This window comes from Erythrolamprus reginae, chromosome 6 (genome assembly GCF_031021105.1).
Source record: "Erythrolamprus reginae isolate rEryReg1 chromosome 6, rEryReg1.hap1, whole genome shotgun sequence".
NCBI lineage: Eukaryota > Metazoa > Chordata > Lepidosauria > Squamata > Dipsadidae > Erythrolamprus > Erythrolamprus reginae.
In genome coordinates this window covers 93,291,835-93,304,493 of record NC_091955.1, presented here as the reverse complement: position 1 = coordinate 93,304,493, position 12,659 = coordinate 93,291,835, and the positions used below count along the sequence as shown (strand labels likewise).

At 41.1% G+C, this 12,659-nt stretch overlaps 1 protein-coding gene across 2 annotated transcripts in view; it reads right to left on the bottom strand.

Annotated features, from left to right (window-relative positions):
• Positions 1 to 3,389: 3,389 nt before the first annotated feature.
• Positions 3,390 to 12,659, bottom strand: part of ITIH5 (inter-alpha-trypsin inhibitor heavy chain 5) — a 43,748-nt gene continuing 34,478 nt past the window's right edge. For both annotated transcript variants that reach the window (XM_070754425.1, XM_070754426.1), the window contains exons 10-14: positions 11,754 to 12,310; positions 11,243 to 11,296; positions 10,376 to 10,492; positions 7,758 to 8,135; positions 3,390 to 6,327 (exon numbers count right to left, since the gene is read on the bottom strand). In XM_070754425.1, the coding sequence (XP_070610526.1) occupies positions 6,029 to 6,327; positions 7,758 to 8,135; positions 10,376 to 10,492; positions 11,243 to 11,296; positions 11,754 to 12,310 (1,405 nt within the window). In that variant the 3' untranslated portion in view covers positions 3,390 to 6,028. The remainder of the gene's footprint in view (positions 6,328 to 7,757; positions 8,136 to 10,375; positions 10,493 to 11,242; positions 11,297 to 11,753; positions 12,311 to 12,659) is intronic.

The following is a 12,659-nucleotide window of genomic DNA, read 5'->3' as shown; positions in this document are numbered from 1 at the left end:
TGGAAGCTATTGCTGCAGTGTGTTTTTCCGAGCTCTGCTTTCAAAAATCAAAAATTATTTTATAATTATTATTATTTTTATGATAATTCTAAAGTAATTATAAAATTATTTTATAGCTTTACTAGCTGTGCCAGGCCATGCGTTGCGGTGGCTCAATCTGGTTAAGTGGAAAAGAAAGAAATGTGCACGTTTAAATTTTTGAACCTCCTTCTCAATTTATTCAGAATAACAGAGTTTGAAGGGACCTTGGAGGTGTTCTTTTTTTTAATTATTCATTTGTCCAATACACAAATACATAGGAAGAAAAATAGACATGTAGTAAGATATATAAGGGTAAAGTGAACTTAGAGGAGAGGATATATGAAAGAAAGAATATATATGATAAGTGAGAGAAAGGAAAGACAATTGGACAGGGGACGAAAGGCACACCAGTGCACTTATGTACGTCCCTTACTGGTCTCTTAGGAACCTGGAGAGGTCAATCGTGGAGAGTCTAAGGGAAAAATGTTGGGGGTTAGGGGTTGACACAATTGAGTCTGGCAATGAGTTCCACGCTTCGATAACTCGATTGTTGAAATCATATTTTTTACAGTCAAGTTTGGAGCAGTTCGTATTAAGTTTGAATCTGTTGCATGCTCTTGTGTTGTTGCGGTTGAAGCCAAAGTAATCATTGACCGGTAGGATGTTGCAGCATATGATCTTGTGGGCAATACTCAAATCATGTTTTAGGCGCCGTAGTTCTAGGCTTTCTAGGCCCAGGATTGTTAGTCTATTTTCGTAGGATATTCTGTTTTGAGTGGAGGAGTGAAGGGCTCTTCTGGTGAAATATCTTTGGACATTTTCAAGGGTGTTGATGTCTAAGATGTGGTATCTAGTCCAACCCCCTGTTCAATTATATTATACAGTTTGAGGGGAATAATATTAGAGAGTAGGGTGACATTTGTAGATCTCCCTTCTCCCTGTCCCCATCCTGGGTTTAAGAGACAGGCCTGACCCATCTTCCATATGATAAGACCGGCCTACCTCGCAGGGTTCTTGGTTCAATCCAAGCTGACATTTGTACATCACTCTCTCTCCCTCCCTGTCCCTCCCGCCCAGGATTAAGAAATTGGCCTGACCCATCTGCCAAAATACAATAAGACTGGCCTACTTCACAGGGTTCTTGGTTCAACCCAAGCATGGGTGGCAAACCCCATGATTTGCAGCCAAACCTGGTTCCTTAATTTTCTGTAAGATACTTTCCTGTGGCAGTTAATCAGCATGGCAGTTGATCAGCAGCCAATCAAAACCGGCCTGCTATGTTTGTCACCAGTCTCCAGGCAAAGCAACTACCTATCTTTTCACCAGCCAATCAAAACACACCTCCTCTGTTTTATACCAGGGAATTCTATGTTTTTGGCCAGTTTTAACCTGTCACAGGTGCGATATCTGTATAATATAGACATATCATATGGGCTGTGTTCGAATGGAACGCTGTGTCAAAATTTCAAAGCAATCAGTAAAGTATTTTTTGAGATTTGCCCTGCCTAACAAAGATACATTTACATTTTTATTAATATAGATAGTAAGAATACTCATAGCTTGACAATATTGCCAGGGGAATATTGAGTTTGAAACCCATCCATCGCAAAGTTGCTCAGCTTAAGAAACACCGAGCTAAGTTTGATTAGTGGAGCCCTTGTTTCTAAAATGGGATTTGTGGTCACTTTATAACCACAAGGGAAATAACAAAATCCAGACTTATATGCTTTTTTTAAAGAACAAAATCTCTTTTTTCAGCCTCTGTAATGAGCAAAAAGGAAGAGGCAAAACTTTTTACAAATTACCCTTCCCCTACAGTGTGCATTTTGCTTTTTTTAGAGTGGATGTTAAAATTACTGCATTTTTGAATTGACCTACTTAATACCAAGAGCTCTTTATTGACATATGCCATTGGCTACCTTTCTTGAACCCGCAGCCACTCCTTGTGGAATTCTTTAGCTCATTCTTCAGCCTTGGGAAACGGCTGTTGTTTAAATGAGCAACTCTTTTACCTCATTACCAATTGTTTGCTTGGCTAGGTTTAGTTTGATCTTTGAGCTAAATTGCTTTGCAAGGAGTTTCTTTTTCTTTTTCAATTTAAACAGGAAGCCTAGACATAAATTATTTTTAAAAAATACATTAGCTGTGTTTGTTTTGCTAAAGAGACAAGCAAGGGAGTGGCAGACTTTAAATTCTTTCTGTGCTTTTCAAATGTTTCTCTCTATTTTTTATGACATGGTTTATTTGGCTGCTGTTCCATTTTGCTTTCTATTTTATTTGAGCTCTGAGCACCTCTCTGGAGTGGTCAAAAAAGTCAAGATGGTGGTCATGACAGAACTCTTCTGCTCTGTTCTGTTCTGTTCCAGACCCTTTCCATTCCATTCCATTCTATCCTACTTCACTCCACTCCACTCTACATTACCCCAATCCAATCCAACCTAATCCAATCTCTATTGAATATTTGTATCTCAGGTCTAAAATGAGGGTGTCCACCCCTACCCCCACCCCAAGCCTGATTCTAGTGAAAAAAGCAAACAATGATGGTTGAGGGATTCTGGAAACGGAAGACCACCCATCTTTAAAGAAGGGTTGAGAAACACCAATCTGGCAGATATTGAATCGGATACTTTTGACCCATTTCAAACAACAGTGACTTTGGAATGGAAAAAGAGCAACACTACTTCAGTTCTTTTGGTAGCCTAATTTTAGAATGGTGACATAGAATACAGTGTGCATTTATGAGACTATTGGACATGTTTGCAAGATTCAGTTTCTTTCAAAAGTAATAACAAACCCAGGAAATTTGGCACCCACTTTGGAAGAGATTAATAGAGAACAGTTGTGTTAGAATTGCGCGATGTAACCCTATTCTAAGTGGTACCATGGGAGATTATATTATATTATATTATATTATATTACTATATTATATTATATTTATTATATTATATTATTATACTATTACCTTATATTTATTTATTTGTATGCAGCCAGGTCCCGAAGGACTCAGGGCAGCTTACAACAATAACACAATAAAACTATAAAATCAAATTACAGCATTAATAATAATACACTGCTCAAAAAAATTAAGGGAACACTCAAATAACACATCCTAGATCTGAATGAATGAAATATTCTCATTGAATACTTTGCTCTGTACAAAGTTGAATGTGCCGACAACAAGATGAAATTGATTGTCCTTCAGTGTTGCTTCCTAAGTGGATTTCACAGAAGTTTGATTTACTTGGAGTTATATTCTGTTGTTTAAGTGTTGCCTTTATTTTTTTTGAGCAGTATATAAAACCCATAAATCTACCCATACAATCGCACATCCCAATGCTGGTCAGAAAACTGCACGTATTTCATCAATATAAAAAGAAATCTTATTTTTATTTTCAAAATTAGCACCCTATTTCAAAAATTTTACTCCTATATTAAGGCAGCTACTTTCTGCAAACTGTTAAATTTGTGAGTGTATGTGTGATATCCATCCATATCCATCCTGCTGCATTACAATACAACATACTGTATTTTTCAGAATATAAGACACACCGGAGTATAAGACGCACCTTAGTTTTGGGGGAGGAAAATAGGGCGGGGGGAATCTTCCTACCAGGTATTCATCTAGCTAGTGACCTTAGTCTGGTCAGCTTCAGCACGTTATTTTATCCCCTGGTTAGGTCTGAAAAAGCCATTTTCAAAAGGAGTAGCAATGAAAACGAGCCTGCAAAAACTTGGGGCTGGAAAAAAACATTCTTTGGAGTGAGTAGTAAGCTGGGAAGATTGTTAGCACCTAGGTCAGGGCTGGGGGAAAAAAGTATAAAATGCACCCAAATTTCCAACCTCTTTTAAGGAGGAAAAAGGTGGGTCTTAATACTCCGAAAAATACAGTAGGTACTGGGTAATGGGCTAAGCCAGAGAATGCCGAGTTTAGAAAGTTGTGTGAATGGAAACACACGATTCCAACAAATTAACAAATTTACAGTACAACAGTATTTACAATACAACGGAGAAGATAATTTACATTCTTAATGGGTCTCCATTGAAATGAAAATAGCTTCCTTGTTTGATTACCATTTAATATCTGAGCGTAATTTCCCACTAGGAGTACTCACTCGCACACTACACAAACAGTACAAATATGAAGAAAAAGAAAAAAGATTGTGTGCAACTTTTATCATGCTGTTCCCTCTATCTGCCTGTTCCAAATGAGTGACTTTTCAAGAACAATTTCTTCACTATATAATAATCATACATTAGATTTTAGCTACAGTCCCTTATGGTGATGTCTTTGGTTAAGCAATTGTCAAGCAGCTGTTTGCAAATAAAGAACTACAGGTGGTCCTCGACTTACAATGATTCATTTAGTGACCGTTCAAAGTTACAAGGGCACTGAAAATTGTGATTTATGACCATTTTTCATAGTTACAACCTTTGAAAGCCTCTCTATGATCAAGCCTCTCTATGGTCAAAGCAATGGAAACTGCAGTTTAATGTTTCCAAATGTAAAATAATGCACTTGGGGGAAAGGAATCCTCAATCTGAGTATTGTATTGGCAGTTCTGTGTTAGCAAAAACTTCAGAAGAGAAGGATTTAGGGGTAGTGATTTCTGACAGTCTCAAAATGGATGAACAGTGTGGTCAGGCCATAGGGAAAGCGAGTAGAATGCTTGGCTGCATAGCTAGAGGTATAACAAGCAGGAAGGGGGAGATTATGATTTCGCTGTATATAGAGCGCTGGTGAGACCACATTTGGAATACTGTGTCCAGTTCTGGAGACCTCACCTACAAAAAGAGATTGATCAAATTGAATGGGTCCAAAGAGGGGCTACAAAAATGGTGGAAGGTCTTAAGCATCAAACGTATCAGGAAAGACTTAATGAACTCAGTTTGTATAGTCTGGAGGACAGAAGGGAAAGGGGGGACATGATCGAAACATTTAAATATGTTAAAGAGTTAAATAAGATTCAAGAGGGAAGTGTTTTTAATAGGAAAGTGAACCCAAGAACAAGGGGACACAATCTGGGGTTAGTTGGGGGAAAGATCAGAAGCAACGTGAGAAAATATTATTTTACTGAAAGAGTAGTAGATGCTTGAAACAAACTTCCAGCAGACGTGGTAGATAAATCCACAGTAACTGAATTTAAATATGCCTGGGATAAACACATATCCATTGTAAGATAAAATACAGGAAATAGTATAAGGGCAGACTAGATGGACCATGAGGTCTTTTTCTGCCGTCAGTCTTCTATGTCTCTATGTTTCTATCATGTGATCAAAATTCAGGTGCTTGGCAAATGATTCCTATTTATGACCGGGATACTTATGATCCCTTTTTGCGACCTTTGCAAGCAGAGTCAATGGGGGTGCGGGATTTATTTAACAACCGTGTTATGAACTTAACAACGTCAATGATTTCCTTAACAGGTCGTAAAATGGGGCGAAGCTGATTTAAGAAACGTCTCACTGACAACAGAAATGTTGTGCTCGTAAGTCGAGGCTGAGAGAAATGCAGGCAGTCCTCAACTTACGACGATTCACTTAGTGACCGGTTTGAAGTGACAACGTGACTGAATAATGTGACGTATGACCGTGTTTCACACTTGCGACCACTGCCGCATCCCAGTGGTCACGTGATAAAAAAAATCTGACCCTTGGCAACTAACTCACATTTATGACGGTTGCAGAGTCCTGGAATCATGTGATCTGCTTTTGGGACCTTCCGACCAGCAAAGTTTTTGGAGAAGTCGTATTCACTTAACAACCGTGTTAGTAACTTAACCACTGCACTGATTTGTTTAACAATTCTGGCAAGAGAGGCCATAAAACGAGGCAAAAGTCCCTTAACAACAGAGATCTGAGCTCAAACGTGGGTCGTAAATCGAGGACTACCTGTATTTTTAAAAAAGTGTGTTCCTTCAGCACAATGAAGCCCAATTAAAACACAAAAGTTCTCTTGAGAGCAAGAAGAAATTCTTCCCTGAGGAGAGCAAGGGAGTTTTTCCTCTCTTCAAAGTCTGTTTTCCACCAAGGTGCTAGTCCCTGTGTCAAAGGGATGGGAGGCCAAGTAGTCTTTGTAGGCCCCGTCGATCAGTTTTTCGGCATTGTTTTTGGCGAACCAGCAATCCACTTCCTGTTTGCCATTGTTGATCTTTCTCTGCTTCCACACCACCGGCACCAAACGCCCTTTCAACTTGAGGGCGTGCTCCGAGTTCGAGTTCCCGGAATTTATTTCCTGGCAGTCGTCCGGGCTGCACTTTTCTGAGAACGGCTCGGTCAGCAGCTGAACGTCTTGGTGCAAGAACTGGCCTGCAAAATTAACCCCCAAAAAAGAGAGGAATTATTATTATTATTATTATTATTATTATTATTATTATTATTAATTAGATTTGTATGCCGCATCTTTCCGTAGACTCCGTAGATATTATTTTATTTATTTTATTTATTGCATTTATATGCCACTTGCTCCAAAACGGACTCTGAGCAGCGAACAACAGTTAAAGATACAATACAATTATAAGAGCAATAAAAACATCGATAAAATGTACAATACCATAAAAACTACTATATCATTAAAAAAAACCATGTGTACTAAGTCAATCCTAATTCCAGGCCTACCAGAAAAGCCAGGTCTTGACGGCTTTCCGGAAGACTAGTAGGGAAGAGTGTGAATCTCTGGGGACAGTTGTTTCCAAAGGGTCCGAGTCATCACAGAGAAGGCTCTTCCCCGAGGTCCCCCCAACTAACATTGTTGGGCGGACGGGACCTGAAGAAGGACGACTCTGTGGGCCTTTAGTGGCCGCAGTGAGGTATGAGGGAGGAGGCGGTCCCATAAATTTGTGAGCAAGTGAATTAATGAGACTCTTGGCAGCTATCAGCTTATGACTAAACTAGGACCAGGATTTCCATCGTTGTCAGGCGATAATTTTGTGCAATGATGGTGAACCTTTTTTTTTTTGCTCGAGTGCCAAAAGGGCGTGCGTGTACACTAGTGCTCGAGCATGGACCCACACCCATAATACAACACCAACAAGCCCATGCTGCCTCACCCACACATGCACGCAAACCTCACTGAAACCACCGGACTTCTAGTAGGACTCTTGGTCTGTTTTTTACCTCCCCAGGCCTCTGGAAAGCCACAGGAGTCTGTGGTTGGTGAAAAATGGATCCAACGGACCTACCGGAAGTTTGGAAATGAACTTCTAGTAGGCCTGTTGGGCCATTTTTCACCCTTCCCAGGCCTCAGGAAAACCTCCGGAGCCTGTGGATGGTGAAAAACAGGGCCAACAGGCCTACTGGAAGCTTGGAAATGAACTTCTAGTAGGCCTGTTGGGCCGTTTCTCACCCTTCCCAGGCCTCAGGAAAGCCTCTGGAGCCTGTGGATGGTGAAAAACAGGCCCAACAGGCTTAGCGGAAGTTTGGAAATGAACTTCTGGTAAGCCTGTTGGGCTGTTTTTCAGAGTAGTTGATGCATGGAACTCACTACCAAACTGTAGTATCATCACCTAACCCTCCAAAACTTTACCCTTAGATTATCCACTGTTGACCTCTCCCGATTCCTCAGAGGTCAGTAAGGGGCGTGCATAAGTGCACCAGCGTGCCTTCCGTCCCCTGTCCTAATGTTTCCCTCTTACTAGTATCATGTATATAAACATTCTTATATCTTATACGTACTTGACAAAACAAACAAACAAATAAATAAATCAGGAAGTCCAGGTCAGAACAGAGATCTCCCTTACCTATCAGCCCGTGGGAAGCTGTTGAAAGTCCTTGACCATTAGAGATGTAGAAACCCAAGTGGTTCTTCTGAAACCGGGCAGGGTTCTTGTAGTGGTGGATCAGAATGACAAAACTGATGGAGTCTCGTAGGACCACAGTGACGTTGGCGTGGGCCACGATGGACACTTGTAGATTCCTGCCCGCCACCACGGCATTGCGGTCACAGGGAAAGACCAGCCTCTTCTCATCATCCAAGATGACCTTGGCGGGAGAAATTTCCAGGTAGGATCTTTCAGGTTTGTTGCTGAGAATTGTGATGCTCTTGAAGTATGTCCGCTGTTTCTTGTGACCATTACGTGGTGCAGGTGCCCCGATTAGCTCACCGTTGACGGTCACTCCTAAGGGTCAAGCAAAAATGTAAAACAGTTTGGTTTAGTGGTTAAGGAACCAAGCTGGAAAACAAGATATTTTGAGTTCAAGTCCTGCCTTAGGTATGAAAGCAGATTGGGTGACTTTGGGCCAATCATCGGGAGACAGTGAGTTCTAGTCCCACCTTAGCTTTGGAAACCAAGTAGGCGATCTTGAATGAATCACCAGGAGACTGAGAGTTCTAGTCGCACATTGCACAGCATGGGACCAGATTACTTATGGGATTGTCTACTGCCTCATATATCCCAGCGGCCAGTCAGGTCCCACAATGTTTCCTGAGAGGGCCTAAGGGAAGAGCCTTCTCTGTGATGGCCCTGGCCCTATGGAGTGAGCTCCCCTCAGAAATCCATATTGCCCCCACCCTCCCTGCTTTTAAACTTTTAAAGCCTGGGGCCACTGAAATTTTAACACCTTGCCCCACCCAATGAATGAGTGTGTGATGGATGATGTATGAATGTGGTATTAACTTTTAATTCTACAAGGTGTGAACCGCCCTGAGTCACAGAAGAAAGGCAGCATAGAAATCAAATAAGTAAGTAAGTAAGTAAGTAAGTAAGTAAGTAAGTAAGTAAGTAAGTAAGTAAATAAGTAATAAGTAAATTATATATGAAAGTCAGCTTGGTTAACTTTCATGGCTTGGGTCAATCACCAGGAGACTGAGAGTTCTAGTCTTGCCTTAGCCATGACAGCCACCTGAGTGGCCTTGAATGAATAACTAGAAGACAATGGGTTCTAGTCCTGCCTTAGCGTTGAAAGCCATCTAAGCGACCATGGTCCAATCACCAGGAGACAGTGAGTTATAGTTTCGATTTAGCTATGAAAGCCAACTTGGTGACTTTGGTCCAATCACCAGGAGACAGTGAGTTCTAGTCCTGCATTAAACATGAAAGCCATCTGAGTGATCATGGTCCAATCACCAGGAGACAGTGAGTTCTAGAACCACCTCAAACCATGAAAGCAAGCTGGATGATTTTGGACCAGAGTTTTTATACACAATCTGTTGCCATTTACCCCCCTGTTTGCATGCTACACTTGTCAGTATGGTAAGGAACTTTATTTTTAAAAAATGCAAAGGAAAGAGCCACAAATTGTATCATAACAGGACAGAGTCGGATGATCTGTTGTTTCCCATGGTAAGACAATGGCTGAGTTCCCACAACCCGCCGAATGACAAAACAACGCACGTTAGTTTAGTCTGGCTTGTTGTGCATTTCCAACGGATCTTTAGCAATTTCCTATTTTTGATGCGGCCACTGTTGCCTCCTAGAAACAGACGTATTGTTCTTGACACAGTTGGACAACAATTGCGGGTCTTCAAACCAACAGTGGAGGAAACGCCATTTAATATTTGCTTCCTTTTTCCGAGGCTTGTTTGAAATTGTCCCAAGCTGACTATAAACTTTGCCCTGTCCTATTAAACAGATTGGGAGGTGGAAAATCATCCCCCCTTTTTTTTAACCTTTCCGTCCACTGCTTCAGGCCAGGCCAAACTTTTACTCAACTCTCTTGACAGAACAAGTCAATAGTCCCATCAGCTCTGGGGTTCCCATACCGTCAGGCCGAAGCCATCGTTTTGAGTTGAAGACTTTGGCCTGCCACCAGTAGAATAGTACATAAGAAACCTAGAAGATTGACAGCAGAAAAAGTCCTCATAGTCCATCTAGCCTGCCCTTATACCATTTCCTGTATTTTATCTTAGGATGGATATATGTTTATCCCAGGCTTGTTTAAATTCATTTACTGTGGATTTACCAACCTTGTCTACTGGAAGTTTGTTCCAAGCATCTACTAATAATATTTTCTCATGTGGCTTTTGATCTTTCCCCCAACTAACCGCAGATTGTGCCCCCTTGTTCTTGTGTTCACTTTCCTATTAAAAACACTTCCCTCCTGAACCTTATTTAACCTTTTAACATATTTAAATGATGTTTCGATTATGTCCCCCCCTTTCCCTTCTGTCCTCCAGACTATACAGATTGAGTTCATGAAGTCCTTCCTGATATGTTTTAAGCTTAAGACCTTCCACTATTTTTGTAGCCCGTCTTTGGACACGTTCAATTTTATCAATCTCTTTTTGTAGGTGAGGTCTCCAGAACTGAACACAGTATTCCAAATGTGGTCTCCCCAATGCTCTATACAGCGGGATCACAATCTCCCTCTTCCTGCTTGTTATACTTCTAGCTATAGTTATACCCTAGTTATACCCTACCTGAGTGTTTGTGATCCGAAACTAATCTGAGGATATCCCCAGGTTCCCCATCGATATTGAAGCAGATGGTCAGCTTGTTCCGAGGCACATCGATGACAAAATGAGGGTCCCCATCCGCTGGAGAGACAATTAAAAACAAAACAGGAAGGAAAACATTAGTTTAGATTAACAGATTTGGAATAGAGAAAGAAAGAAAGAAAGAGAGAGAGAGAGAGAGAGAGAAAGAGAGAATGAAAGAAAGAAAGAGAGAGAGAGAGAAAGAGAGAATGAAAGAAAGAGGGAAAAAGGAAAGAAAAGAAGGAAAGTAGGAAGGAAGGAACAATGCAAGGAATAAAGGAAGAGAAAGAAAGAAACAAAGAAAGAAAGAAAGAAAGAAAGATAGATAGATAGATAGATAGATAGATGGGAGGAAGAAATGATGGGAGGAAGAAAGGAAAAAAACCAAAAGAAATTGAATGAATGAAAAACAAAAAAGAAAGAAAGAGAAAGAAAGAAAGAAAGAAAGAAAGAAAGATGGGAGAAATGAAAGAAAAACAAAAGATATAGAGAATGAATGAATGAATGAATGAAAAAAAGGAAAGAGAGAGAAAGGTAGGAAGGAAGAAAAGAAGGAAAAAGAGAATGAAAGGAAAAAAGGAAAGGAAAGAAAAAGAAAGAGGAAGGAAGGATGGAAAGAAAGAAAGAAGGAAGCGAGAAAGAAAGAAAGAGAAGGAAAGAAAGGAAGAAGAGAAGGAAAGAAAGAAAGAGAAGGAAAGAAAAAAGAAAGAAAGAAAGGAAGGAAGAAAGAGAAGGAAAGAAAGAAAAAGGCTCTTATCTACTATCAATTTGCTTTGACCATTCAGTAGTTCAGGATCTTGGACCACTTACCTGAAGTTTTAGTTACATTGATTTTTGGCTCCTCTGATTTTTCAGGAATAGAGCCTGAAACAAGACGAAGGCAAGTGACTTTACACCAAGTGACCCAAACTTGCATAGCCCACCTACCTCCCCAGGCCAAAGTACAATGATGCCTCCCCCAGGAAAGAAGCATGGTTTGTTTACATGTTAAACAAGTTATTTACAACGGTGTCCATATAGGTAGAGTCCTCAACTTAAGACCACGATTCTGACTGGGCAACCTCCGTCGCCAAGCAATGAGGTCATTAAATGAGTCAACACATAGAGTACCTGCACCCGATTTTGCAAACTTTTCTTTGCTGTAGTTGTTAAGTGAATCCAAATTCCCCCATTGAGTTTGCTGGTCAGGAGGTGGCTGGGAAGGTCTCCCTCCATTGGCAATCTTTATTAATTTAATTAATTAATTTATTTATTTTGTCCAATACACAATGAAGGTGCCTCCCACTTGGTAGCTTGCAGACTCTTCTGAGGTGGTCCTTACCTGAGGGCACCTGGTGGCCTTGAAGGCCCTGCACGATTTCTCCAATGCCTTCGGTTGAAGGACCAGCGTGGACCTCCATTGGGGGTTCCACCTGAAACGGGAGGGTCTTCATCCTCAGGGCGGTGAAGGGCATGACGAAATTGTAAGCCAGGGCCAAGTTCTTGGCCTGTTCCCTCAGAAAGGCCTTCTCCTTGCGGTTGTCGCTCTTCCACCAGGAGCTCAAGAGTTCCTTGATCGTGAGGTAACTCCAGGTCCGCTCGATGTAGTTTTGATCGGTGGAAGAGTCCCGCGGACCAACAAAACTCGCCTCAAGGAGGTTGTGCCCTGAAAGATCGATGGCCACGTCGGTTTTCAGCACGACGCGCTTGTCGCTGTTGCTGGCGGTCACTTCTACGTGTAAGCTGTGGGCGGTCTTGTTGAAGAGTTTCCCCGTGATGACGATTTCGGAACCGTTGAAGTAGTTGGGGAAGAAATGCTGCGTCACTTTCTCCACGCTGTCGACGGGATAATCGACCCGGATGTCTGACAGAAGTGGGGTACCGATCTCATCATAGAATCTGCAAGAGACACGTTTGGTTACTCTTGAAAACATGAATGGTATTATGCACCAGCACAACTTGCACACTTCCAGGGGAAAGAGAAAGGTAATTGTTGGCACGGTTGCCAAAAGAAAGGAATTTTCATGCATATGTTCTGGGAGTGTGTAGAAATTCAGAAATTTTGGAAGGAAATGCAGAACGAAATAAATAAAATGTTAAATATTAATTGGACAATTACAAAAGAAATAGCGATATTAATTAAACAAAGAGAACTAAGAGATTTTAGAGAAATAAAAATTGCAGCACTGGAAAGCGCTCTAGCGGTAGTGGTATTGGGTTGGAAAGAGTCTATAAAATGGACACTACA